The 25,331-nt window shown below is 48.8% G+C and overlaps 9 protein-coding genes across 9 annotated transcripts; 5 read left to right on the top strand and 4 right to left on the bottom strand.

The window, feature by feature from the left end:
* Window positions 1–397: 397 nt before the first annotated feature.
* Window positions 398–2,076, top strand: ASPZODRAFT_131706 (hypothetical protein). Its single transcript, XM_022722819.1, has one exon. It carries the CDS (start codon window positions 477–479, stop codon window positions 2,001–2,003), a length of 1,527 nt encoding a protein of 508 aa, XP_022581329.1. The 5' UTR covers window positions 398–476; the 3' UTR covers window positions 2,004–2,076.
* Window positions 2,077–2,322: 246 nt separating this feature from the next.
* Window positions 2,323–3,582, top strand: ASPZODRAFT_131704 (hypothetical protein). The gene is made up of 2 exons (XM_022722818.1): window positions 2,323–2,368; window positions 2,435–3,582. The coding sequence occupies exon 2, from the start codon at window positions 2,506–2,508 to the stop codon at window positions 3,439–3,441; it is 936 nt and encodes a 311-aa protein (XP_022581328.1). The 5' UTR covers window positions 2,323–2,368; window positions 2,435–2,505; the 3' UTR covers window positions 3,442–3,582.
* Window positions 3,583–3,623: 41 nt separating this feature from the next.
* ASPZODRAFT_15511 (hypothetical protein) lies at window positions 3,624–3,911 on the bottom strand (the record flags this gene model as incomplete). The annotated part of the gene is made up of 2 exons (XM_022726175.1): window positions 3,624–3,717; window positions 3,775–3,911. The coding sequence occupies 2 exons, from the start codon at window positions 3,909–3,911 to the stop codon at window positions 3,624–3,626; spliced, it is 231 nt and encodes a 76-aa protein (XP_022581327.1).
* Window positions 3,912–4,030: 119 nt separating this feature from the next.
* On the top strand, window positions 4,031–5,459 carry ASPZODRAFT_65564 (hypothetical protein; the record flags this gene model as incomplete). The annotated part of the gene is made up of 2 exons (XM_022729310.1): window positions 4,031–4,139; window positions 4,201–5,459. 2 exons carry the CDS (start codon window positions 4,031–4,033, stop codon window positions 5,457–5,459), a joined length of 1,368 nt encoding a protein of 455 aa, XP_022581326.1.
* A 250-nt stretch (window positions 5,460–5,709) lies between these two features.
* Window positions 5,710–6,861, top strand: ASPZODRAFT_64696 (hypothetical protein; the record flags this gene model as incomplete). The annotated part of the gene is made up of 1 exon (XM_022729255.1): window positions 5,710–6,861. The coding sequence occupies one exon, from the start codon at window positions 5,710–5,712 to the stop codon at window positions 6,859–6,861; it is 1,152 nt and encodes a 383-aa protein (XP_022581325.1).
* On the bottom strand, window positions 6,861–11,747 carry ASPZODRAFT_166108 (hypothetical protein). Its single transcript, XM_022726739.1, has 3 exons — window positions 11,107–11,747; window positions 8,317–11,055; window positions 6,861–8,263 (listed from the first exon to the last, which is right to left on the bottom strand). Exons 1-3 carry the CDS (start codon window positions 11,437–11,439, stop codon window positions 6,941–6,943), a joined length of 4,395 nt encoding a protein of 1,464 aa, XP_022581324.1. The 5' UTR covers window positions 11,440–11,747; the 3' UTR covers window positions 6,861–6,940.
* Window positions 11,748–12,075: 328 nt separating this feature from the next.
* On the bottom strand, window positions 12,076–13,842 carry ASPZODRAFT_131701 (hypothetical protein). The gene is made up of 3 exons (XM_022722817.1): window positions 13,357–13,842; window positions 12,590–13,291; window positions 12,076–12,525 (listed from the first exon to the last, which is right to left on the bottom strand). The coding sequence occupies exons 1-3, from the start codon at window positions 13,798–13,800 to the stop codon at window positions 12,385–12,387; spliced, it is 1,287 nt and encodes a 428-aa protein (XP_022581323.1). The 5' UTR covers window positions 13,801–13,842; the 3' UTR covers window positions 12,076–12,384.
* Window positions 13,843–14,142: 300 nt separating this feature from the next.
* On the top strand, window positions 14,143–16,109 carry ASPZODRAFT_15506 (hypothetical protein; the record flags this gene model as incomplete). The annotated part of the gene is made up of 2 exons (XM_022726166.1): window positions 14,143–14,382; window positions 14,436–16,109. The coding sequence occupies 2 exons, from the start codon at window positions 14,143–14,145 to the stop codon at window positions 16,107–16,109; spliced, it is 1,914 nt and encodes a 637-aa protein (XP_022581322.1).
* Window positions 16,110–16,164: 55 nt separating this feature from the next.
* ASPZODRAFT_1834866 (hypothetical protein) lies at window positions 16,165–18,591 on the bottom strand. Its single transcript, XM_022727196.1, has 3 exons — window positions 18,384–18,591; window positions 18,302–18,318; window positions 16,165–18,248 (listed from the first exon to the last, which is right to left on the bottom strand). Exons 1-3 carry the CDS (start codon window positions 18,493–18,495, stop codon window positions 16,221–16,223), a joined length of 2,157 nt encoding a protein of 718 aa, XP_022581321.1. The 5' UTR covers window positions 18,496–18,591; the 3' UTR covers window positions 16,165–16,220.
* Between the last annotated feature and the right edge of the window lie 6,740 nt (window positions 18,592–25,331).

Here is a 25,331-nt window from a genome sequence, read left to right as displayed (position 1 = left end):
GGTTAGCCAGGCAAGGTTTGCCATTGCTTTAGAGGGTATATATACTCTTCAGAAAGATGAGGCTCTATCTAGAAGAGTCCTCCTAAACATCTGTTTTGCTAACCACTTAATATGAACTGACTCTTTACAATGTGCAATTCATATCTATATCATATTACTGATTTGATAGTCTATAGAGATTGGCTATAACCTCTATCAGTCATATACTTCTGAAGACTGGTTGTTTCCATCTTCAAAAACAGTCTACCAAACTTTGATGCCAGGCAGCCAACAGAGTGATGAGTTGCACCCATGGACAGCGACAATGTCTGCCTGGATCAAGTATATATAAAATAAGAAGATTGACCAATAAATCTTCATCTCTTCCTTCTTTCTTACATACTTGCACATTCACTATTGATCCTTTAGATAACATCATCTCTAGATTGTCTTCACTACATACAAATCTTTCTCAGCCACTATTTATATTCACCACCATGACGAACTGCTTTTCGGGTGATATTTCCCTCAATAGCGAGCCCGTTGATCTGCTGGGGAAATCCATGCCACCCCCAACTCTTGATGTGAATCCTCGAACCACCCTCATGAACCACATCGACCCCATCGAGAGAACCACCAAGTCGCCATTAGCCAGGCCAACCTTGACTATTGACATTTCTCCCATCTATGAACATGGCCACTGGGCCACTGTTCATCATCAGGGTGGTGATACCCAGGAGAGCCAGCAGTCGAGCTGGCATGTCAGTGACGAGTCAGACGTCATCACCCACGGCTTGGACGACGTGCTCGGCAACAAGATCAGTATTCGCGTGAACTTTTACGCGCCCAACCCCGTCGATCCCGGGCAATTGTGTTGTCTCTACGACAAGACAAACCGACTGGTCAACTTGCTCGAGGAGATGCCCCCCCTCCACCGACTCGATGTCCACTTGGAGGCATCCGACGAGTGGGACTGGCACGAACGAGGCATAGTCCACGAGAGCGTCAATCTCTCGTCCTGGTTCCGGCCTGACTACGAGATCATATTGACGCCCTTCTGCCGACTGCAGAGTGTCCAGTCTGTCGACGTCCACGCGCATTCCTACGAGCTGGAGCGCCTGATCACCCTGGAAACCTTGGCGGACATGCAGGTCATCACACGAGAAGTGACGAGGCATGGCACCGTAGTGCAGCATATCCACTATCAGCGCCGCCGCCGCGAGCTGCGGGAGATCAGCAACCGCATCCTGGAACTAACGTACCTGCTCGACCTGCATCTCGATGACCTCCGAGGCCGCACTGCCAACATGCTCCGGCTCAACCGGTTCAGCCGGTGGTTTGTCGACGGCCGCAGCGGCCATTCCACCTACGAATACGAGATGATCCAGGCCTTTCATTACATCCCGCAGATCATCTTGAAGCATGAGCCGGGTCTCGAGCGTCTCAAAAGACGACACCGCATCATGCTGGCCCTCAACGCCATCCGGGAAGTGTCGATTCATGTCTCACCTAAACGACAACAAGAAGGTCATCTGTCGGACCTTCTTCCCTTATCTGTCCGACGGGAGGCGTTCCTCGGTCAATACGCTTCGACAAACTACCTGATGCCCTGGGATCAAGAGGACTGGTTCGATCAGTTCCCTAAGGGTCTCCCTTCATTCAAAAATGCCCTGTTTCAGAGGCGGTTTGGCGAGTGGGTGAGTTCTGTCCAGGGCATGGAGGTGCGAACCGACATGGACACGTTTTATTGGCGGTTTCACTGCGTTCTGCAGATGATGCAGACGCTTGAGGGTACAGATAGCGAGACCTCTTCAGATGAGTCTGAGGATTGGTTCGAGGATCCGCCGGAGGAATACCAGGAGTATTTAGAAAGCAGTTCGGATCTTTCAGGTTTTTGGGAGAGTTCTGAGAGTTCTGAAAGCTCTGAAAGCTCTGAAAGCTCGGATAATTCAGATAGTTCGGAGGATGATTCTGACCATGAGGATTGGGGTAGTTTAGCAGAAATATACATGGTGGGAATCTAAATCACCGGTGTATTGATGGTATCGATCAATATTATTGAACGTCTGTCGATATATATATTATCATCAAATAAGGAATTTCTATCATAATGGTATTAAACACTCTCTATATGATTACTTAGAAAGCTAAATGTGCTCAATTTAAACCCATTAGATCTTTTTATATACTTCTATAATAGAGAATATCTAGTTGAAAGCAGATTAAATTCCCAGTCATCATCATCTATTGCCAAGGTCCTGATTATTCTACACATTCTTCCACCATATTTGAGAATTCCCAAGTTATAAGGTTAACTTGACTTCGATCATTGGTATGCCACGGCTTCCGATCTCTTATCTCCGAGGCGACATCATAGTTTTTGGGGGACGACCTACACAACGGGCTTTCGGCATTAGCCCTGGTAAAAGTATATAAAGATTGTTGAGGGTGCTGGGACCTATTCGTCTAGCATGGTAAACCGTCTGGCTTTTTTAAAAGAAAAAAAAGAGAAAAAAAGCCATCGCTATGAGTAAGCTCCTCGTCGTGTTTGGAGCCACAGGCAACCAGGGCGGATCCGTGGTCTCCTTCGTCCTCAACGACCCCGAGCTTTCCTCGCAGTACAGGCTGCGAGCTGTGACTCGCGATCCATCCGGGCCTGCCGCGCAGGCTCTGACGAAACAAGGTGTAGAAGTCGTCCAGGCGGACTTCGACGACCAGGCGTCGATTCAGGCCGCCCTGCGCGACGCCCACACCGTCTTCCTCGTCACGGTGAGCATCTACGGGCCTGACGGAAAGGAAAAGCAGTCCCAGCAGGGCAGGTTTGTCGCCGACACCGCCGTCGCACAGGGGGCGCAGTATCTCATCTTCAGCACGGCCCCGAGCGTGACCAAGACGTCTGGCGACAAGTACCGCAACGTGGACATCTTCGATGTGAAAGCCGAGCTGGAGGAATACATCCGCGGGCTGCCTGTGCGGAGCGCCTTCTTCAGCGTCGGCTCCTTTATGCAGAACTACCACACCGGGCTGCGGCCCCGCCCCGTCGGTGACGGCACGTACTCCATCAGCTCCCCTGTGTCGCCGCAGACGCGGACCGCCCTCATCGACATCTCTGGCGACTCCGGCAAGTTTGTGGGCGCCATCCTGGCGGACCCGGAGCGGTTTGCAGGCTCGTCGCTCTTCGCCGCCACGGCGACGTATACCTTTGAAGAGATCGCCGGGGCCCTCAGCGCCGCCACAGGCAAGACGGTGAAATACACTCAGCTGCCCGAAGGCTTGTATCGCTCCTTTTTCCCCAAGGAGGCGGCTGCGACCCGGTACGTCGAGATGTTCGCGTACATCCAGGACTTTGGCTATTTCGGACCGCAGACAGAGGAGCTGGTCCGCTCGTCGGCTGCCAGTGCGCGGGGGAAGGTGACGACGTTCGAGGAGTTCCTGCGTCGGGAGCCATTGGTTTTGGAGTAGATATGAGACAGGTCTTCAGCGTTGTGTGTACAGAACAGAAAAGACTTTGACGTCGTTGGAAAAGAATAAACACATGACTCGACTTCACATGACTTCACATGACTTCTCACATGACAATTTTCTTTCCGTCTCAGAAACTCCAAACTTCGTTTCTTCGACTTCAGCTCGTCTTCAGCCCCTCTTCAGCTCGCCACGAACCAGCACCAACCACCGCCGATCTCGATGCGAATCGTGCAGATCCTTGAGCCAATCCCTGCAAGACCCTCCGCAAACTCTCTGCACAGCTTGATTAGCCAGTCACAGCACCGGCAAACGCAATCGACACGGTCGCACGACTTGTCTATTTGCTCGAGCATGCCTGACCGCCAGACACTCGCCTGGGCTGCTTGGCGATTCGACAGCTCACGTCGTACCGCAGGTGGTGACCTGCTGGCAAGACGACAGCTGTGGTGGGGAGGGATAAAGGACATGGCGGCCGCCTCTGGTCTGATGGATCTGCTTCTGCGAGTAGACAGTAATCTATTTACGATCAGTATTAGGTACAGAGTACTCCGTACCAGTACCTAGGTAAAACCCTCAGTCTGCCAATATGTCAATGCAGATTCCGCAACCACCAGGCGTGCCTCTGCTGGGCAATATTTTTGACGTGAATCCGAATAACACCTGGGACTCGCTCAACAAGCTGGCAGCCAAATGGGGTGAGTGTTCTGCCTGTCTACCCCTTTTTTTTTTCCCCTTTGCAGAGGACTAACAGAACAGCTCCCATCTTCAAGATCAAGGCGCTCGGCACCCAGATCGTTTTCATCGGCAATGTGACTCTGTTGGAGGAAGTGTGCGATGAGCGGCGGTTCCGCAAGTGCGTGACAGGCCCGATTGTCGAGATCCGGTACGCGGTGCACGACAGCCTCTTCACAGCGTACGACAACGAGGCCAGCTGGGGCATTGCGCACCGTATCATGGCGCCGTTACTCACCGAACAGGCCAACGAGATGGTCTTCGACAGTCTGATTGACACCATGTCGGAGCTTGTGCGGAAATGGACCTCAGGCGCCGACAAGCGTGTCTCCGTGACCAACGACCTCGATCGACTCAACGTCGAGTCGTGCCTGGCCTGTTTCTTCGACCAGCGGAGGCACTCGCTCGAGGGACCCAACCCGCCCATGATCCCCGCCATGGAGGGAGCCACGACAGAGGCTATGAAGCGGCCCAATCGCCCGCGCATCCTCAACTGGCTACTCCAGCGGCGGTTCGTCTCGGACACCAAAACGATGCGTGATTTCGCCGCAGAGATTGTTGCGTACCGCGTCGGGAACCCGACGGAGAAGAAGGACATGCTGCACGCTCTGCTGCACGGGACAGATCCTCAGACGGGCGCGTCTCTGACGGAGTCGCAGGTGATCGACGAGATCATCAGCATCTTCATTGGGAGCGCGACGGCGCCCAACCTGATCTCTTACGCGCTGTACTACCTGCTCAAGAATCCCGAGGAGTTCGCCAAGGGCCGCGCCGAGATTGACAGGGTTGTGGCCCCCGGCGAGCGATTGACGTACGCCCATCTCTCCCAGCTTCCCTACTGCGAAGCGATCGTGCGCGAGACGCTGCGTCTGTCCTCCACCGCCCCAGGGTTCAACCTGGAACCCATCCCGTCGGAGTCAAAGGCCCCCGTCTTGCTCGCGGGGGGCACGTACGAGATCCCGCACGACCAGGTGATGGTCGTCGTCCTGTCCGCCGTCAATCGCGACCCAGAGTACTTCCCGGAGCCGGAGGCCTTCCGCCCAGAACGAATGGTGGGTGAGAACTATGAGCGACTGCCTTCGGCGTGCAGGAAGGGGTTTGGGAACGGGAAACGCGAGTGTATCGGTAAAAGATACGCGTGGCAGTGGTCACTGGTGACGCTGGTGACCATCCTACGCTGCGTGGACATTGAGCTGGCCGACTCGGCGTACCAACTGCACATCAACGGGGCGTTTAGCATCAAGCCACTGGATTTTTATGCTCTAGTCAATCCTAGAAAGTGAGACCATGCATCTCTTTTTTTTACAATGCTAGGAAAGAAAAAGAAAAAAGCAAGTATCATGCTGATCCTTGATCTTCTAGTCTATAGGTATACTCCGTACTTCCATCTCCCGTTATATCCCGTTATATCCGACCGGCCCTATCGGACAGTAAAAAGAGCAGTATATATGTCGAATGAATTATGTCTCCCTTTCAAGTCTTTCTATTTCCATTTCAACTCCATTTTCATTTTCATTTCTCTTCATCTCTAGAATGAAGATTCTCGTGATCGGCGCCAGCTTCGCAGGCCTGCACGTCTCGCACGCCCTGCTTAAAACCCTGCCCTCCATCAAACTCACGCTGGTGAACCCCTCGCCCACCTTCTTCTTCACTTGTTCAGCGCCAAGGATCCTGGGCCAGGGTCTCTTTCGAGAAGAGGAATACCTGATTCCCATCCAGGATGCGTTCCGGTCGTACGGGGCCCGGTTCGAGTTTGTGCAGGGGACGGCGCTGAAGATCGACGGTGGGAAGCAAACAGTTTCAATCAAGGAGATGGATAGTCAACAAGTCCAAGAGGTTCCGTATGATTATCTTATTATCACGAGTGGGAGCACGACCCCCTCCCTGTCGAACTACGTGCCTATCCCCTTCAAACAGTCGGGCGAGGATAACATGTCCACCCTGATCAACGATGCACGGGAGAAGATCCAGACAGCGTCTGAGATCGTGATTGGGGGTGCGGGCCCCCTCGGCGTCGAGATCGCCGGCGAGATTGCAGAGCGGGCAGAGAAGGACGGCCGCGCCGTCACCATCTCGCTGATCAGTGCGACGGAGCGGGTGCTCCCCATGCTCTACGAGAAGGGGAGCAGGGTAGCCGAGGATCTCCTGACGCGCAAAAAGGTGAAGATCATTCGAAACAAACGCGTGGAGGAAGTCACAGTCTCCGATGGTCGATATACCCTGACTTTATCGGATGGGACTTCCCTCTCGACAGCTCTGTACATCCCTACGGGCGGCGTGCAGCCCAACAACGCCTTCATCCCTGCAGAGTTTCTTGATGAGAACGGCTGGGTGGTGGTCGACGGGACGATGCGCGTGCAGAGCAGAGAGAACCAGAGCCAGAACCAGAACCAGAACCTGCCCATCTTCGCCGCGGGGGATATCACCAACAACTCGCCGCGGCTGGTCTTGAAGGCCAAGCAGCAGGCGGGCGTGCTGGCTGCGAACCTCGCTGCTGAGATTAACGGATCCCCGCTCAAACCAAAGACGTACCACCAGGGGGATACCTTCATCATGGCCGTCCCCATCGGTACGGCGGGGGGTGCCGGGCAGGCGTTTGGGTGGACGGCGTGGAGCTGGCTGGTCTGGTTGATCAAGGGGAGGGATTTCTTTATTTCAAGGGCCAAGGGGTTTGTAGTTAATTAGGTTGAACTGGTAGAATTTTCAAAATGTTCTATGTAAGCTAAATATGTACTCTGTATGCTAGTTACGTATACGATGTATGCTATGTATGTACTGGGAGCGTAAAATCCTCCCTTGTAATTCCGCTCCGCTCACACATCGCCCGGAAGATGCCCCCAGCCTCGAACAATCGCACGGGGGCGTCCATCTCGGCGATCTGGCCCTGGTCCATCACGCAGATCCGGTCGTAGTGGATGATGGTGCGCAGACGGTGCGCAATGCAGAGCAGGGTTTTGCCGCGGAAGCCCGCCGCCATGGTCGCCTGGATCTTCTGGTCGGTCTCAAAGTCGACGGAGGAGGTTGCTTCGTCGCAGACGATGATGCGTGCGTCGCGGACCAAAGCCCGTGCCAGGGCCATCAGTTGGCGCTGGCCGAGCGAGAAGTTCAGTCCCTCTTCGTCAACGGAGGAGTCGAGCGTCAGCTTCGGCTGGCGGGACTTTTCCTCCGAGAGGTCCGGGGAGTCTGGGGAGGAGGTCTCGTCGCCGATCAGATTGGCCTGGCGCAGGGCAGACCATAGTTCCAGATCGTTATGCTCGTGGAACGGGTCCAGGTTCGACCGGACGGTCCCCTTGAACAGCGCCGGGTCCTGCGGGATGATGGCCAGCCGGGAGCGCAGGTCAGCCAGGCCGACGCGGCCAATGTCGATGCCGTCGATCTCGACGCTGCCCTCGGACAGCTCCGTCAGCCGGAACAGGGCAGACATGATGCTCGATTTGCCCGCGCCGGTGCGGCCGACGATCCCGATCCGCTCCCCTCCCCGGATATCCATGCTGAGACCCTTGAGCACAAGGGGCAGGCCGGCGCGGTACCGCATCTTCACGTCCGAGAAGGTGATGCGGCCGGCCTCGGGCCAGGCCGCAGCGACCTCGATGGTGTGCAGGGGCGCCTCTTGATCGAGCTCGGTACCGTAGTAGTGGATCCGTTCTGTGGAGTTCATGTTGTTCTCGACCTCGGCCAGCTGGCGGATGGTGAACTGCAGCATCTGCACGATGGCCAGGATGTACGAGAGCACAAGCCCCGAGATACTGGGCGAGACGTCAAACCGCGAGGTCACGACCAAGATCCCTGTCACCAGGACCATCGTGTTGCCCACGGCGTCCAGTCGCACGCTCAGCCACCGCTGGTTCGAGAAGGTCAGGAAATACGCCCCGTTCATCGTGTCGATCGCCGCTCGGATGGTGCGCCGGAACTCGCTCTCCACCCCATAGGCCCGGATGCAGGCCGTCCCTGTAATGGCCTCGCTGAACCGCGCAAACACGTGCGATCGCAGCACCGATTCGTGCCGCTTCATGTCGCGCGCCGATGCCCGGTAGTAGTTGGCTGCCAGCAGGAACAGAATAAACAGGGGGCCGAGGGCAATTGCAAACTATGTGTGTTAGCAGCGTAGCTAGACTAGAAGGAAGTTTCGCTAGAACTCACATAGTGGAAGAAGACAATAATTAGTACGATGACAGAGACGATCATGGTGATGGTGAAGAGGTAAATGCGCAGTGCGTCCGACAAGTCACTGTCCATGACCTGAACATCCTTGGAGAAGCGGTTGGTGATGCGGCCGAGCGGGGTGGTGTCGAAGAAGGCCATGGGAGCCCGCAGAACACGGTACATGGCGCGGTGAAACATGGTCTTGCTGGCATTTGTGCCGCAGATGGTGATGACGGTCGAGAAGACGAAGAGCAGCAGCACCTGGGTGGCCCCCAGACCAGCGTAGATGCCAATGTACTGGCCCGTCGACAGATAGGTATACTTGTCCGAAGTCCAGTACGAGAGCCACAGGCTGGTCATGACGTTGGCGCCGTTGACCGCCGCCAAGGAGCAAACGACGAGCACCAGGTTGAACAGCGACCCGGACGCCTGGATGTAGGCCTTCCAGATGGTCCAGCCTGCCGAACCCGTCGACCGTTCCTCCTGCTGCATCAAGGCAGCACCGGGCTTGGCTGGTATCTTTGCCGAGGAGTCCTTGGGCTTGATGGCCGCCTCCTCCTTCTTCTCTGTCTTCTCCTCTACTGCCTCTTCAATCGCTTCCTCCTCGATTTCTTCTTCTTCCTCCTTGTGCTGCTCCTGCGAGGTGGTGGCCATCAGGCGCTGGAAAAGCTCGTTGTCGCGCATCAGGTTCTCATAGGTGTCAATGGCATCGATGCGGCCCTCATCCATGACGATGATGCGGTCGCACCGGTTCAGGACGTGGAGCTGGTGGGTGGCAAGGATACGGCAGCGGTCGCGGAGCAGACCGCAGATGGCCTGGTCCATGATGTGCCGGCCGACATGGGCATCAACGGCCGATAGAGGGTCGTCCATGAGAATGATCTCGGCGTTGAAGTAGATCGCGCGCGCAATGTTCAGCCGCTGCTTCTGCCCGCCGGAGACGGTGATTCCACGCTCCCCGATCTCTGTCGAGTCGCCGTTGGGGAACATGTCCAGATCGGGTCGCAGCGCACACGCATCGACCACCGTGTTGTACCAGTCCTCATCATAGTCCTTGCCGAACAGAATGTTCTTCTGCACGCTGGCATTCTGGATCCAAGCATATTGCGGACAGAACGCCCGCGAGGCTCCCATCTCGACTTGACCGCCGGTTATGCGCATATCGCCCGCCAGCGCCGCGAGCAGCGAACTCTTGCCACAGCCGACGGTTCCGATAACCGCCAACAGTTCATGGCGACCGACCTCAAAGGAGATATCGGTGAGTTTAAAGGGCTCCATTGAGTCTTGTTGTTGTTCCTCGTCTTCGCCGGCATTGTTCGCGCCTTGGATCAATAGTGGGGATGCTTTCTCTTTGGTCTTATCAGTCGTCGTCGTCGTCGTCGTCGTCGCCGTCGCCGCCGCCGCCGCCGCCTTGGACGAGTCCGTGGGCGACTGCTCCCAGGTGAAGGAAGCACGCTCAAGCTTAAAGGCCGGGGACATGTCTTGGTTCCATTGGATGGTCTCATCCTGTTCTTCGGCGAGGAAAAAGGTCTGGATACGGTTCATGGCGGTCCAGGCGTCGGTGACCTGGCCGATGACAAGGGGCAGCAGGTTCAGGGGCATACGGAGGCAGTTAAACAGGCCGAGGGAGGAGAAGATCGGGGCGGCTTCGAGAGCATGGTTGGAGAGGGAGTATGTGATGAAGGCGAGCATGGAGGCAAAAACAGGCAAGGAGCTGGAGGCACACAAGTTGGCGTTCCGGATGGAGAGCAGAGTCTGAATGGAACGGATCTCGCGGTGGCGGATCTGTTTGAGGCGGTCGAGAAAACTGCTCTCCCACCCGAAGAACTTGACGAAGCGGACGGCCTGCAGGATCTCCTGGGTGAGCGAGACGCGCTGGTCGGTCATTTTGTTGATGTTGCGGCGGCGCTTGACCAGCGAGCGCACGGCGAGGGTGAGCAGCGGCATGCCGATGACCAGCAGCGCGTATCCGGACAACGCGCTGTAGCCGATGTTGACGAGCAACAGGATCAGCGTCAGGATCAGGGTGATTGGCGAGGTCCACAGGAGATGAAACAGGCCGCAGGCAAGGTTGATGCGGTCCACATCGACACTCATCAGAGTGACGATCCGGCCGTTGTTCCACCCATCCGCTTCAACTACTTTGCCTGCCTTTTCTTTCTTCTCTTTCTTCTCTTTCTTTTCTTTCCCTTCCCCCTCTTCTCCCTTCAGGAGACCCTCCTTGGCCGCCTTCAAAGCTTGTATCTCCTCCTTCGAGCGCTGCCCACCGGCCTTGGCGCGGTTAGAGAGCTTCATGGCCTTGGTGAAGATCTTAGAGACGAGCACGGCGCGAATCTGAGCGCCGACCATCTGCCCGCGGTAAATAAACTGGTTGGTACACAGACTCTGGCCGATCTGCATGAGGGTGATTCCGATGGCGAAGCCCATGCCCTTGGCGATGTGAGGGGCAGGCTGGCCGCTGTGCTGGGCGTCCCAGGCCTCCTCGGCGTAGGCGATCAGATAGCGCGTCATGTAGGGAGCAAAGACCTGCATACAAGCGGCGAAGAGCTGGCAGATGCCACCGAGCAGGAATTCGAAGCGGAAGGTATCGAACAGAGCCCAGAAGAGCGGGTATTTGCCCTCTCGCGCCAGACGGCGTTCGAAAGCGTTGTCAAGCCGTTCAGACAGGATGTCCACCGCGCGGTCGGGGTTGACAGTCCAGATATCTTGTAGCTCGAGGGGACGAAGATATCCAACCTAGACAGTCAATATACATGAACACATTAATGAAAATGAAGGATTACGTACACTCATCAACGGCGCCATCCACTGGAAAGTAATCAGACTGAAGATATTGGCACCATACTCCCTTGACGGCGTCCTCTCCTCTGGCAACGGGGGGATCTTCCTCCACCGCAAGGGATTCAACCGACGATACCATTTCTTCTTCGGGGGTATAGAGAGGTCGGTGATCTCGTTCGAAGCACTCGACTCGTCCTTCTCGATGCTGTTCTTCTGTTTCTTGTCGCTGCTGGCCGAGCTGGCGGAGGAGGGCCGCTTATCTGGGCTGTCGATCACCACCACAGTCGTGGGCGAGGAGGGGATGCGACTTTCTTCATCGGGGGGTGGAGAGCGGTCCATCGAGATGTGAAATGAAGAATATCCACCGTAACGATGTTGTTGTTGTCGTCGTCGTCGTCGTCGTCGTCACAGTGATCGCTCTCAGTAGGAACCGTAGGACGACATTCCAGAGGTGACCAGGTACCAGGAGACAGAAGAGGTAGATAGAAGGGAAGAGAATTATCGGACTATCAGAGACTAGCGAAAAAAAGGATCAAAGGATCAGGAGGAAATGGCCTCTTATCAGTAGAAGAAAAGAAAGAAGAAGAAGGAATCGAGTTCCTGCCCCGAGAGAGGATGAGACAACCGAATCCATCCTTGCTTTGGTGTTAAACCCCGAATGGCCGACTGACAATCGGGCGGGGAAGCTTGTTTTGGCTAGAGGAGGATGTCCATACAGGGTAATACCGTATTAGAAGAAGGATATATGGTAAAGACGCTGTAATCTTGTAATCCCTGGACATCGGCGAGGTTAGCGCCGTCCGCCGACCTGGAGAATTTTGGTCGTTTTCGTATCGGAGTTTTGGTAAAGTCCGCCGCTAGGCCGGGTTTGGTTGTTCGAGAGAAGCATTACTAATCAGGGATAGATAGCTACGTAGATAACTGTAAGTATATAGTATGGATAGTAGTATATTGAGAAGATCTGAAATCATGTTGCCATTAATGATCATGGAGTACGGAGTACTCTAGAAGTACTCTGGCACTCTGGTACTCTGGTACTCTGGTACTCTGGTACTCACCAAGTACCTAATAACTAACTACTACTCCAATACATAAGAGTGCGTTCATATCATTCTCGTCTGACAATTTCCATATCCTCAGACTAACCACGAGTCTCTTTTGTTAAGCCGCTACCAGTGTTCAACGCTGGTGTCATGTACGGCTGGTACTGACCGGGCTGGCTCGACACTTGACTCGACGACCAGACTCAGACTGACTCAGTCAGCCGTAGTCGACGACTGGCAATCAGTGATCCCCGGCCTTCTTCTCGAGGGTCGGCAGCTCCTGAACTGCCTCGGCAATAATGCCCAGCGCCGTCTGGATCTCTTCATCGGTGATGACTAGCGGGGGGGCGAGTCGGATGATGTTTTGGTGGGTGGGTTTGGCCTGAAGATTAGTCTGAATTCTTTTCTCTTTTTTTTTTTTTTCTTTTTTCTCAAGGCAGGCTTACCAGCAACCCCTTCTCCTTCATGAGCATGCACAGATCCCAGGCAGAGTGACCGTTTGTCTTGGATTCATCGATAACAATAGCATTGAGCAAGCCCTTGCCGCGCACCAGCTGAATGACGGGGCTCTGGATGGCTTCCAGGCCGGCACGGAAGACATGACCCAGGCGCTCTGCGCGGTCGACCATGTGCTCGTCACGGACAACCTCCAGGGCGCGAATGGCCACGGCGCAGCCGAGCGGGTTTCCGCCGTAGGTGGAGCCGTGGGTGCCCGGTTCGACGGTGAGCATGACGTCGCGGCGACCCAGCACACAGGAGACCGGGTACATGCCGCCGGAGATGGCCTTGCCCAGCAGCACCATGTCCGGCTTGATGCCGCTCCACTCGTGGCAGAGCAGCTTGCCCGTGCGGGCGATACCCGTCTGGATCTCGTCGCAGATCAGCAGCACGTTGTAGCGATCGCACAGGGCGCGAGCTTCCTGCAGATACGACTCGTCGGGAACGACGATGCCCGCCTCGCCCTGGATCGGCTCCACCAGGAAGGCGGCCAGGTTGGGGCCGGCCTTCTCGAACGCCTCGCGCAGACTCGCCACGTCGTTGTACCGGATGGGACGGTCAGAGCCTGGGATCAAGCAGCCGATGCCCGGCAGGTACGGCCCATAGTTTTCCCGGCTCTCGGGGTCCGACGACAGCGAAATCGCCCCAAACTGTCGGTCAGCACTAAGCAATAAGAGAGAGAGAGAGAGAGAGAGAGAGAGAGAAAGAAACGTACTGTGCGGCCGTGGAAGTTGTTTTCGACACTCAGAATCACCGCCTGGTTCTCCGGAATGCCCTTGACCTTGTACCCCCACTTCCGGGCGATCTTGAGGCCCGTCTCGACGGCCTCGGCGCCCGTGTTCATGGGCATCACCATGTCGAAGCCAAAGTAGGCGGTGACGAACTTGGCAAACTGCGGGAAGACGTCATTGTAGAACGCACGCGAGCTGAGCGTCAGGCGTGAGGCCTGCTCGACCAGGGCGGCCACCAGCGCCGGGTGGCAGTGGCCCTGGTTGACGGCGGAGTAGGCAGACAGGAAGTCCAGGTAGTGGCGGCCTTCAGGATCCCAGACAGAGGTGCCCTGGGCCCGAGCAAACACCACGGGCAGGGGGTGGTAGTTATGGGCGGCGAACTGATTCTCGGCCGCAATGGCCGCGTCGGTGGTGGCAGCGTGAGACATGATGGTCGGCGAGGCAGAAATGGAAAGAAAACAGGGAGGGACAGGAGGAGGAGGGGAGGAAAGTGGAAGGAAATAAAAGCGGTCGCCTCTGATTTCAACGATACCGTTTCTAACCGTACGTTACACAGCACCAATACCTGCCTCCCGATTGGCCAGGAAACACATGACTTCCGCTAAGCGCAAGTCTAGCCGTTGCGGAGTCTTGTCCCGCAGTCCCTCTGGGCGCCCGGCCCGGGCAGCTCGTTTCGGCTTGCTTTTAGGGATCGTCTCTCTGTCCTTTCTCTCCTCTTCTTCCTTCCCACTTGTTTTTTCCCTTTTTCCTTGGGTTTTTTTTTACTGAAAATGAAGCCCGCCGATGACGGACCCGGCTTGTCGTCCCGGTCGCCTCCCGCCGATGTCGCTCGCGCGCGTCGCGATCGACACGCTCTCGCGGGGGCCAAAGTGCTGTTGATGCTGGTTGCCTTGCGTCTGGTCAACGCCGTGAGTGTGCGGACGTTTTTCCAGCCTGATGAGTTCTTCCAGTCGCTGGAGCCGGCCTGGCAGCTGGTTTTTGGGGGGGGGAGTGGTGCCTGGCTGACGTGGGTATGAGGTACTCTCTTTGTCTAAGCGAACCGACTGACTGACTGACTGGGTAGGAATGGAAACACCAGCTTCGTTCGTCGCTGCATCCTCTGCTCTTCGCAGCCGTCTACTACCTCGCAGACGCTCTGGCGGCGCTGCTGCGTTGTGCACCGGCGGCGCGCGCGGAGCTGCTCGTCGTGGCCCCCAAGACCGCGCAGGCCGTGGTCGCCGCGCTGGGCGACTATTATACCTGGCAGCTGGCCCGGCGGGTGTACGGCGAGGGCCCCGAAGCATGGGCCGCGCTGGCGGTGACTGTTGTCAGCCCCTGGCAGTGGTTCTGTGCGACCAGGACCTTCTCCAACTGCTTGGAAACGACCCTGACGATCGCCGCGCTGACGTTTTGGCCGGAGTCGCTTGAACCCGGTTCTCTACAGACGGGCCGTCTGCGCAGCTGCTTCGTCCTGGCCGCCGTGGCCTGCGTGCTGCGCCCGACAAACGCCCTCGTCTGGCTTGCTCTCGCCGGATTTGCCCTCTATCGCAGCCGCTGGTCGGCACGTAGGGCGCTGCTGCGGGAAGCGCTGGTCTGCGGCGGGCCCGTCCTGGCCGTCTCCGCCGTGGCAGACCGTCTGTTCTACGCTCGCTGGACGTTTCCCCCCCTACGCTTCCTCTACTTCAACCTCGCCCAGTCGTTGGCTGTCTTCTACGGCCGCAACGACTGGCACTACTACCTCTCCCAGGGTCTGCCACTGCTGCTCACCACCGCCCTCCCATTCACCCTGGTTGGTCTCTACCAGGCTTTACCAACCTCCTCCTCCTCCTCCTCCTCCTCCTCCTCCTCCCACCAGCGGCAATCTCCCCTCCGCACCGACCTAGCCTCAACCTGTCTGTTCATGCCGGCCGTGCTGTCTCTCATCTCGCACAAAGAAGTCCGTTTCATCTATCCGCTCCTCCCGGTATTCCACGTCTTCTCTGCACCCCCGTTGGTCTCCTTCTTCGCACCGGCCCTCACCCGCTCCACCAGCGTCTACATGGCTCGCCGGCTCCTCCTCCTCCTCTTCTTATTACTAATCAACCTCGTGATCGCCCTGTACACCACCCTCTTCCACGCCTCAGGCGTGATCGGCGTGCTCGATTACCTGCGTAACCAGCACTCCCTACACTCTAGTACTCCTACCTTTGCTCTCGGCAAGACTACCACTACTCCTCCCGGAATAACAGCCGGCTTCCTCATGCCATGCCATAGCACCCCCTGGCGATCACACATGGTCTACCCACACCTCCACGCCTGGGCATTATCCTGCGAACCACCCATCGACATGACCCAAGCCGAAAAGGCAGCGTATCAAGATGAAGCAGACCGCTTCTACGCTTCCCCCGCTCACTTCCTCAACACGGAAATGAACCTCCCTCTTCGCCATATCCCCCGTAGACCATCCTACATCCAACCCGCGCTCAAAAGTCCAGATGCGAATCCCAATGCTCACATTTGGCCCGATTATCTTGTTTTCTTTGCCCAGCTCGAACCAACCATGCAGAGTGTGCTCCGTCGGTCGGCTTATGGCGAGTGCTACCGTACTTTCAACTCGCATTGGCATGATGATTCGCGCCGGACCGGTGACGTCGTCGTTTGGTGTCTGGATTCTACCGAGCAGGGGAGGTGGGCCATTGAAAAGGGCCGGATCAAGAAGAAGAAGAAGAAGACTTCTCGTTCCTGGTGGTCACAGTCGAAGAAATCCTGGTCTTACTGAGTCTGATGGTTGTTCCTGATATCTAATCTACCTGTATGTAATTGAATGTAGTTGTATTGTAAACTCTTATTATCTACATATAGTACAAGGAAATATATACCAAAAGAAAGACTATGCGTAGCGCGCGCTGAGACTCGCAAAAGCATCAGGACTATGTCGTCCATTCTGGAACCCGCTGACATCCATGCTCGGCTGGCTCATATGCGTTCGTGGGAAGGGGTTTGTCGGAGGAGCTGGTCCGCCAACACCACCACCACCACCACCACCACCACCACCAGGGCCAATTCCCAGTCCGGACGGCAGAGGTCCACTCTGCAGAGCACTGGAGGTGAAGAACGGGTTCCGCGCGGGGGTGTTTAGGAAGGATACCGAGGATGGCGTCGCAATCGAGGACCCTGTCTGAGGCGTCGAGTTGAGCGACGTGCTTAATGTCGGCACCGGGCTGATTCCTAAAGGCTGCAGCTGCTGTGGTTGTGTTGGAAACTGCTGCTGGCCTTGTTGACTTGGCAGTTGTTGCTGCAGTTGTTGACTTGGCAATTGTTGTTGCTGCTGCGGCTGCGGCTGCCCGTACAGAGCGAGAATCCCACCCTTGTCCAATCCCGTTGGTTGAGGAGCCAAATGCGGTTGAGCGAAATTCTGCTGAGACAAAGACGCGGGAGCCAAGCCGGATTGGAACGGGTTGTACGCCTGGTGCTGCTGCTGCTGCTGCTGCTGCTGCTGCTGTTGCTGAAAAAGGGACGGGCCAAACGGTGAAGCACCAGCGCCAGCGCTAAGCGTAGGCATGGTATTCGAATGCTGAAGCTGTTGCAGAGGCTGTTGCTGTGGCGGCTGCGATTGGAATGGAGACGATGCAAAGGGTGAAGTACCGAGCGAAGGCAAGGTACTGGAATGCTGAAGTTGAGGCGGCTGCTGCGGCTGCGGCTGGGAGAATGGAGACGAGGCGAAAGGCGAAGAGCCAAGCGGCGGCATAGTATTGGCATGTTGGGGTTGAGGCGGCTGTTGTAGCTGAAAGAATGGATTGCTCTGTGTCTGAACAAATGCGGGCTGTTGAGGCTGTGGCTGTTGGAAGAAAGGGTTGTAGCCCTCCATGGCCTGCGGGGAGGAGACAAAGGGGCCCTGAGACAAGGTCGAGGTGGCCGGGGGAGTGATCGAGTGCTGCTGCTGCTGCTGCAAGATGGGCTGGACCATCGGCTGGGTGGATGATGGATACCCCCCCGTGAAGTGCGGGAAGAGAGGCTGGGAGACTTGGAGATGCTGCATGGATGTCTCGAGGGTGGCGACCGCTGGTGTTGTCGTGGTCGGCGCGTCGAACGGGTTATATGACTTGCTGCCGCCGTTGTTGGCCGGTGGCTTGGAGTCCAGTAAATCAAAGGGGTTCGTGTCATCCTTTGCCGGAGTCGGAGGTACAGGGGTCCTCGACCGGGAGGCGGGATGACTGCCCTCGCCCAGCCGGACCAGCGACTCGACGGTCTTCTCGAGGTTCCCATTCAGACTCCGCAGCACGGAGGCGTTGCGCCGCTCATCGGGAAAGCCCATATCCTTGAGAGCTGTGAGCTTGGCCTCGAATGAGGAGTCCATCTCATTGAACGAGGCGCCGGCGCCGGAGGACCGCTTGTAGACGGGTACGGGGGGCGGCGACGGTGAGCGCTCGGAGCGGGGGGAGAAGGGCCGCGAGCGCGCGGAGCGGCGCAGGTTGGAGGTGGACGAGGCGGAGCGCAAGCCAAAGCCAAAGAATTTGCCCGTCTTTGGGGGTAAGGGTGGCGGCGAACCTTCGGGGGACTTTGTGTAGCCGGAATCATGGCGACTGGGAGGTTTGGGCTTGCCGTCCTCGAGCGAGCGATACTGGTATTTCTGGCGGATGAAGCGCTCCATACACGAGTCGGACTCATCGATATCCGTAGGGATCGGGGGCTGGGCGTTCTTGGGATTGTAGATCTTGTTCATGAGGATGTTTCCGTGGGATTTCATATTCTTCGTCGTCAGCACGCCGACACAACACGAGAAGAAATCACACAAAAGTTGACATACATCCAACTGTTCCGCCGACCAGCTGTCCATAGTCAACGACTTGACCTTGGAGATATGTGTGCCCAGTTTGCGGTGCAGGGCAGCACAACGCATGCAAAGGAAGATCCCCAACTATTCAGTGTCAACCGTTGTTTAATCGTTCGTTTATCGGGATCATCACATACATTCCAACTCGCCCATCCTGGAGACAGCAACGTTAGCAAGACGGCAAGACATTTACTTTAATATAGATCTATATATATATACCTGGATTCAAAGTATCGCAGTCCGCACATCGGTCATTGCCCGGGACGGAGCGGACGAGATCCTGCAAGGCTCGCTCATTGCGCAGCTGCTGGCGTTTACTGACGCCCACCATTATGCAGTATAAATGATAAAGATATTTGTAAAAAAAGAAAAAAGAAAGAAAAGAAAAGAAAGGAAAGGAAAGGAAGAAAAGAAAATACAGAGACAGAGATGAAAAGAGAGAGCAGAGCGCGTAGAAGCGGACGTGGACGGGGACGTATCTCGTGCGGTCGGAGGGGAGTGAAGCAGGCCGGTATCAGACGGATCAAACAGAAGCCATGCTAAAAGAGAAAAAAAAAAAAAAGGAATGGAATGGATAACTTTTATCAAATGATGAATAGAAAAAGGAATGGAATAACGGCAGAGATGGTGAAGATGGAGAGAGCTGATGGAGGTACGGAGTAACTCTAGGTGGTGGTGGAAATGACATGAGACGTGCGTGGTAATTATCATGAAAACTGTGGCCTTTTCACCATGTCATAGGCTTATACTGACCATACCTTTTTAGTCTTAGCTTAAATTTCCAATAGTGTATTTATATTGTATAGGCTGAGCTAGGCGCGTATATTATGAGTAGATATAAATTAGTGGCTATTTACTAGCTCTAAGACTTCTTCCTTATTTATGATCTGCTTAAGCTTATCCTCACTTCCCTCTTATTAGCACCATGGCTAGAAAACGCGTTGTAAAGCCTAAATTAAAGGTTAATTAAAATACTTTAGTTTAAGAATCTAATCCTAACATTAAATGCAATTAAGACCAAAGTACTAGAAACTCTGTAAATCAAATATAAGGCTTATTTAAGAAGTGAGTTATAGTTATATAGTATACCTTCTTCCATCGTCTATTGCTTATGGTGTATAGGTTTACTAAGAAACTTAAGCTATTAGATGCTAGTTATTAGCTTCAGAACATTATATTAAGAGTGATTAAGATATTCTTAAGGTAATATATTAAAAGCCATAATATTAGGCTTTAATCAGGATTTCTCGTTTGTGTACAGTATTAAAGAATATACTAGTATAAATAGAGAAATAAGGTATTCCTATATAACCTTAGATAAAGACTAATAAATATATATATATATATCTAAAGTAGAGTAGTCCTTATGCTTACTTTATTAGTTAGTGTGCCTAATACTTACTAATAAATATAGGCTTAACCATAGGGGAAAATTACAGCCACCAGTTAATATTACTAATCTTCTTTATAGCACCTACTATCTAATAAGTATCACTAATATATCTTTTCTAACTATATAATATTAATATTAACTTAATACTCTTTAGAAAATAATAACTGCTACCTCTGCGCGCCCAGGAACTATTATTTTATTATTTAGGTATATAAGCCACCTAGATGCTTTAAAGTAGGGGGATATTAAACTATTTATAGTGATGCATCTAGAGGACTAGACAACTTAAACTCTTATTATGCGGGCTAGACACTAATTAAATAAGGGAAAAAGAAATAAAGGTGTTATATAAGTAAGTATACCTAGTTGATCCTAGGCATTCTCTAACCTATTATTTAGGCCAGTTTTTACTTATATAGAGTAAAATAATAACCTTAGCCTCTATATTATTTAAGATATTCTTAAGTATACTTTTCTAGATAATGCCTTTGCGAGCAAATATATTAAGACATTATAAGATATCTAGGAATTAACTAATGTTCCAGACCATTGGTTAAGCACTCTAATTTATATTAGAAAGAAGATAAAGGAGATTCTAATCTTTTAGTGCCCAGTAAAAGGTTATAATAAAGTTTAGATAATAAATCCTACCCTACCTATAACCTATAAGTAACTACTTAGATATAAAAAAGTTACTAATTAATCTGCTGGATATAAGGATGCTAGAAGTCTATATAGATACTATAAAGGAGCCATAGAGAAGTTATATAAGTACCTATATATTTTTATAACTAATTATTCTATGACTAACTAGATATATAAAGGATATCTTAATGAATATTCACGTAATTAAATTATAGGTTAAAGACATGGCAGCGCCTTTACGTACTATATATAAGTCTAAGATAACACCTAATCTGCTTTTATAGAGACGCCTCTAAGGCTCTTATTAATATAGTTAGCCTATTATATAAGCTTAACTTAAGACCTATCTGCACCTCAAAAGCTTACTAAAGACCAAAAATATAAGACTAAGATAAATAAGGAACTTCTTAATCTAAAAACTAAGTGCAAGAAACTATAGAGAGACTTAATTATACTATATAGTTAAATTAAAAATATAGAAGGCATATTACTACATAGGAACTATTATAACCTTTAGAGATTAATTAAGAATAAATAAAAGCAGTTACAGAATTAAGCTCTAGAAGACTATTATATAAACTTCTTTAAAATAATTAGAGATATAATTATTAAACTAAATTAATAGAGAAAACTGCTAACTTATGAGCCAAACCTATTATATATCTTACTAGAGAGAAGGCTGCTTATAGAGATTAAGTTTAGAAATAAAGATATAAATAATATTAAATTTATAGACCTACTTAAAGATTAAATTTAATCTTTAGAGCTATAATTAGCTCTATATTAAATTAAAATACCTAAGGCATTAAGTAAATGAATTTAATTTAATAATATACTGGATGCACTAAATAAATGCTTTTAAATCTTAATAGAGGAACTATTTATAGTCTCTAAGAAGAGTAAAACTGGTCTAGAATATCCTATATATCTAGGTAAACCAGGACATCTAAAAGCCTATAAATATTTATATATACATAAAGATAGCTTATAGAAATATTTTATAATATATAGATTATTAGAGTACTTTCTTAAGGGCTAAGAATATGACTATCCTAGCTATAAGACTTTTTTTAACTTGCTTACTCAGTACAAACATCACTAGTAGAAGATATATAGAATAAGTCTCTAATATTAATTAAAATATAAATATTTTATTAATTTATATATAAAGTAGTAGATACTTAAGCTCTAAACCTAGTATTACTAAAGCGCATTTAGTTTTTAAGTAGAGTACTTCTAAATATTAAATTAATAGTATCTATCCTACCTTAGTAGCATATGACCTTAGTCTCCTAGACTCTAGAGTCTAGAGACTTATAATGCCTAGATAGGCTAATATAAGTAGAGACCACTTTATTTAGTATAAGTCTATTATTCTTCTTTATAGCCTATAGTCTTAATATCCTATTTTTCTATTTTTCTATTCTTTTAGCTACTTAACTTTTTAAAAGATTAAGGGCCTTTTTTTCTTCTACTTCATCTATTCCTCCGCCGGCCTTTAGCTATTACCTAATCTAATAATAAAGCGCTCTCAGCCCTGACTATCTAGAAATCCTAGAAAAAAAAGTATAGTGAGGACTAACTCTAATGGGCTCAGTAATAATAGTACTTATAAGATAGATCTAATTAAGTTAGATAATGCCTAAGCCCATAAAAATGTCTATATTTATACTCTACCTTAAGCTAGGACTCTCTAACACTAAATGCTAATTATCTGCTATATAATAGTAGTGTTAGTCTCTTTAAGATTCCTGACGACTTTAATAAAGGACTAGTAAGTATAATTAAATAATATAAGTAGGTGGTTTAATGTCTAAGTTGACAATAACTACTAGGCTTGTTAGATTTAGGAAGATTCGCAGGTGAAAATCACTATTTATTAATAAATATAATAAATACTTTTATAAATGTTATAAGTTTATTTAACCCTAGTTAGTCAGTGGCTAATATATTCTATAGAATTAATAAGTAAGGTATAGTATATATTTAATATAAAGCCGCTAGACCCTAAGACTTTCTTAACTACTCTTATCCTCTATAGTCTATAGCCTTAACCTAGATATAGAGCTGACATGAGCTGTTACGCAATAGAGTCATTAATAAGATATATAATAGTACCTATACTATTTAACTTACTTGCTGAAGGGCGAGTAAAATAGGCATAATATAGGTATTATAGCTATACTATAGCCTAATATTAATTAGTGTCTAATCACCTCCTATAGCTAACTCTATTATTATTAGCTCTTAGGTATATAAAGGGCCTCCCTCCCTATTACTAATTATATGGTATTCTCTTATTATATTCTTTCTAGAACACCCTCATCTTAATCTTTCTTCCCTATATGTGACGACCAGGATCAAGATGACAAATCATTTTAACCTAATTTATATACTAGATAATGAGGTAATGCTAAATCTTAAGTTAACTAGCTTATAACCTTAAAGAGCCCCTCGCCCTGACTATAGTTATTAGGAATTTAAGAGAGTAATTAAGTTACTTAATAATAAGCTAAATATAGGGCCATTATATAAATATAAAAAAACTAAAATAAAAGAGCCGTCTTCTTTAGTACTACTTCCTAAAATAATCTTATCCTTCCTTTACTAATAGTAGACTAGGATGCCATATTTAATAAGGTTTAAAAGAAAGTTAGTTATAAAGTTTAAAAGCTTAAAGAGAAAAATAAAACTCTTTAAGATAAGCTTTAATAGGAGAGGGAGAAGTACTAGAAGATAAAGGAGAAACTTTCTTAATAAGAGGAGCTTTCTTACTAAAGAGAAGAGAGTCTTCTAAACTATAAGATCTACTATATATACCCAGATCACTGAGTGATAATACTTTATAAATATATAGTCTATAAATTATGCTTAAAAAATCTTTTAACACCAAAGAAGTGTCTAATCTATTAAGCACTATTTACAGGATATATTAGGTGCTATCCTTTTATAGGATAAATTATATATCTAGTATTATAAATCTAGCTATATAGTTAATTTAGCTAAGGCAGATATTATGACATTTAGTTTAAATCTCTACTCTTACTAGTATTATTAACCCTAGGATCCCTATATATCACTGACCAGCTCAAATAAGATCAGAGACCTAATCTTTTAGTTACTACTTAACTAGATATACTTCACCTAGGTGGGAGCAGCCGCGTGCTAATCCTCTTAGTACTAAATAAGGTTAGTTAAGTGAAAGAGAAGCAAGGTCCTTATTCCTACATATTAGAATAAGTTAGTAAGTCTATTTAAATTAACTACTACTTAAGTAATTATTATTTAGTATAAGAATTATAAAGAACTAAATATACTTAGAAATAAGCATCCTTATATAGTTCTCTTATTATAGCACTTATTATAATATCTACATAGCTCCTACTATAATGTCCACATAGCACCTATTATATTATCATATAACTCCTAAGTTAGCCTTATACTTCTAGATATCATGTCTAGAAGTTCTCCGCCAACTGTTCTGCTTATTAAGACCACTAGGTGGCTAGTATTATAATAATAATACTATTAGCCCTAAATATATATAGGATTTATTAAATATACTTATTAATTTATATATTTAATTTCTGATCTCATTCTGTTGACTTAACCTAACTAAACTAAACCTATACTATACTATTAATTACCTAAAAATAAATATAAGAGAGTATAAAGGAATTTAATATTTCCTGACTAAGCCTATTACTACTGCTTTATTACTATTGCCGCTGCCACTATAAGAATTTCTAAAATTTCTAAAATAATGCCTACTCACCCTAATTAGGGGGCGGCTGGCTCAATAGTTTAGACATTAATATAGGGCTTTTTTATAGAAATTATAATAGTATTCTATCCTTATTTATTAATTATAAAGGGCTGGGCTGCATATATTACTATTATAGCTATTATGGCTGTTATAGCTATTATGGCTATAAACTTAGTTACCCTAATATTCTATTTAAGACATCTAGAAGTAAAAGATCTAGATCTACTCTTATTAATTTAATAATTAGATAGTCTGCTCCTTTTTAATTAAGAAGCTTTCTTATATTACCATAGGCGAGCTATCTAGTCTGCTTTTAACCTTAATAAGAAGTAAAAAAATCTATAATAATATAAGGTAGTCTTATAGGTTTATAAAGATTCTAAGGACTAATAGCAATATTCTAAACACCATATTTACCACTAGAGTTTATTATTAATTTAAATATATTAAAGGTCTCTTTATCTTGCACAGTTGTCAGCACTCCTGCTTCTATAGCACCCTTTAATATAAGATTACCACCACTAGTAGAATCTTCTACTAATTGGTATCCTTTAGTTATCTCCACCATAAATTAAACCCTACTAAAACTAAGCCTCTAGATGTAAAAAATCTTCTCTCTTAATAATATTTATCCCTTCTATACTGACTTATATATTGGTTTTATAGAAATAGTGGTAATCTATTTATTACCTAATATTCTTACAACGCCATGGCCAGCGCCACTATTTGGCGTATTTCTAGTATTGGTTGCTTTATCTTTAGTTAGAGGTATATTTACCTAGCCTTTTAAATATATATTAGCTTTATAGAGCTCAGTAATTAGCTCTAGTTAATAATACTTAGGCTCTAATTTATAGAATACTAATCACTAGCCCTAGAGTTCTAGAAGTTTTATTAATCTAAAATCTTAATCTAAACCATTCACTTTGTTATATTTCTTAAATTAATTATTAATATTATCAACTTTGTCACAAAGACCCATATATTTAGAAATATCCTCTTTTTGTAAATAAGGATACTATGAAATAGCTTAAGTAATCTTTCTTAAGAGGGAAGTAGCTTTAAGGTAGTTTTTATAATAGAACTAGTAAAGAGGAAGTTCATTTAGCTTTTCTAGTATATATAACTATAGCCCCCAATAATATCCATTATTAAGGCTAGTAGATGAAATAACTAATATAATTAGCTTAGATTTTAGTTTTAAGCTAAAAGTAATCTATACTTATACTAAAATATATATTCAGCTTGGCTTTTTAATTCCTCATTCCTTTTATTAAGATATAGGTACTTCTTAAGCTTATTTATTTTAATCGCCTTATCCATTGATATTAAACTATTTACTTATTATATAATTTTATTAGAT

This window comes from Penicilliopsis zonata (genome assembly GCF_001890105.1).
Source record: "Penicilliopsis zonata CBS 506.65 unplaced genomic scaffold ASPZOscaffold_6, whole genome shotgun sequence".
NCBI classification, from domain to species: Eukaryota; Fungi; Ascomycota; class Eurotiomycetes; order Eurotiales; family Aspergillaceae; genus Penicilliopsis; species Penicilliopsis zonata.
Note: the sequence above shows the minus strand (reverse complement) of the source record. Positions and strands in the feature narration are given on the sequence as shown.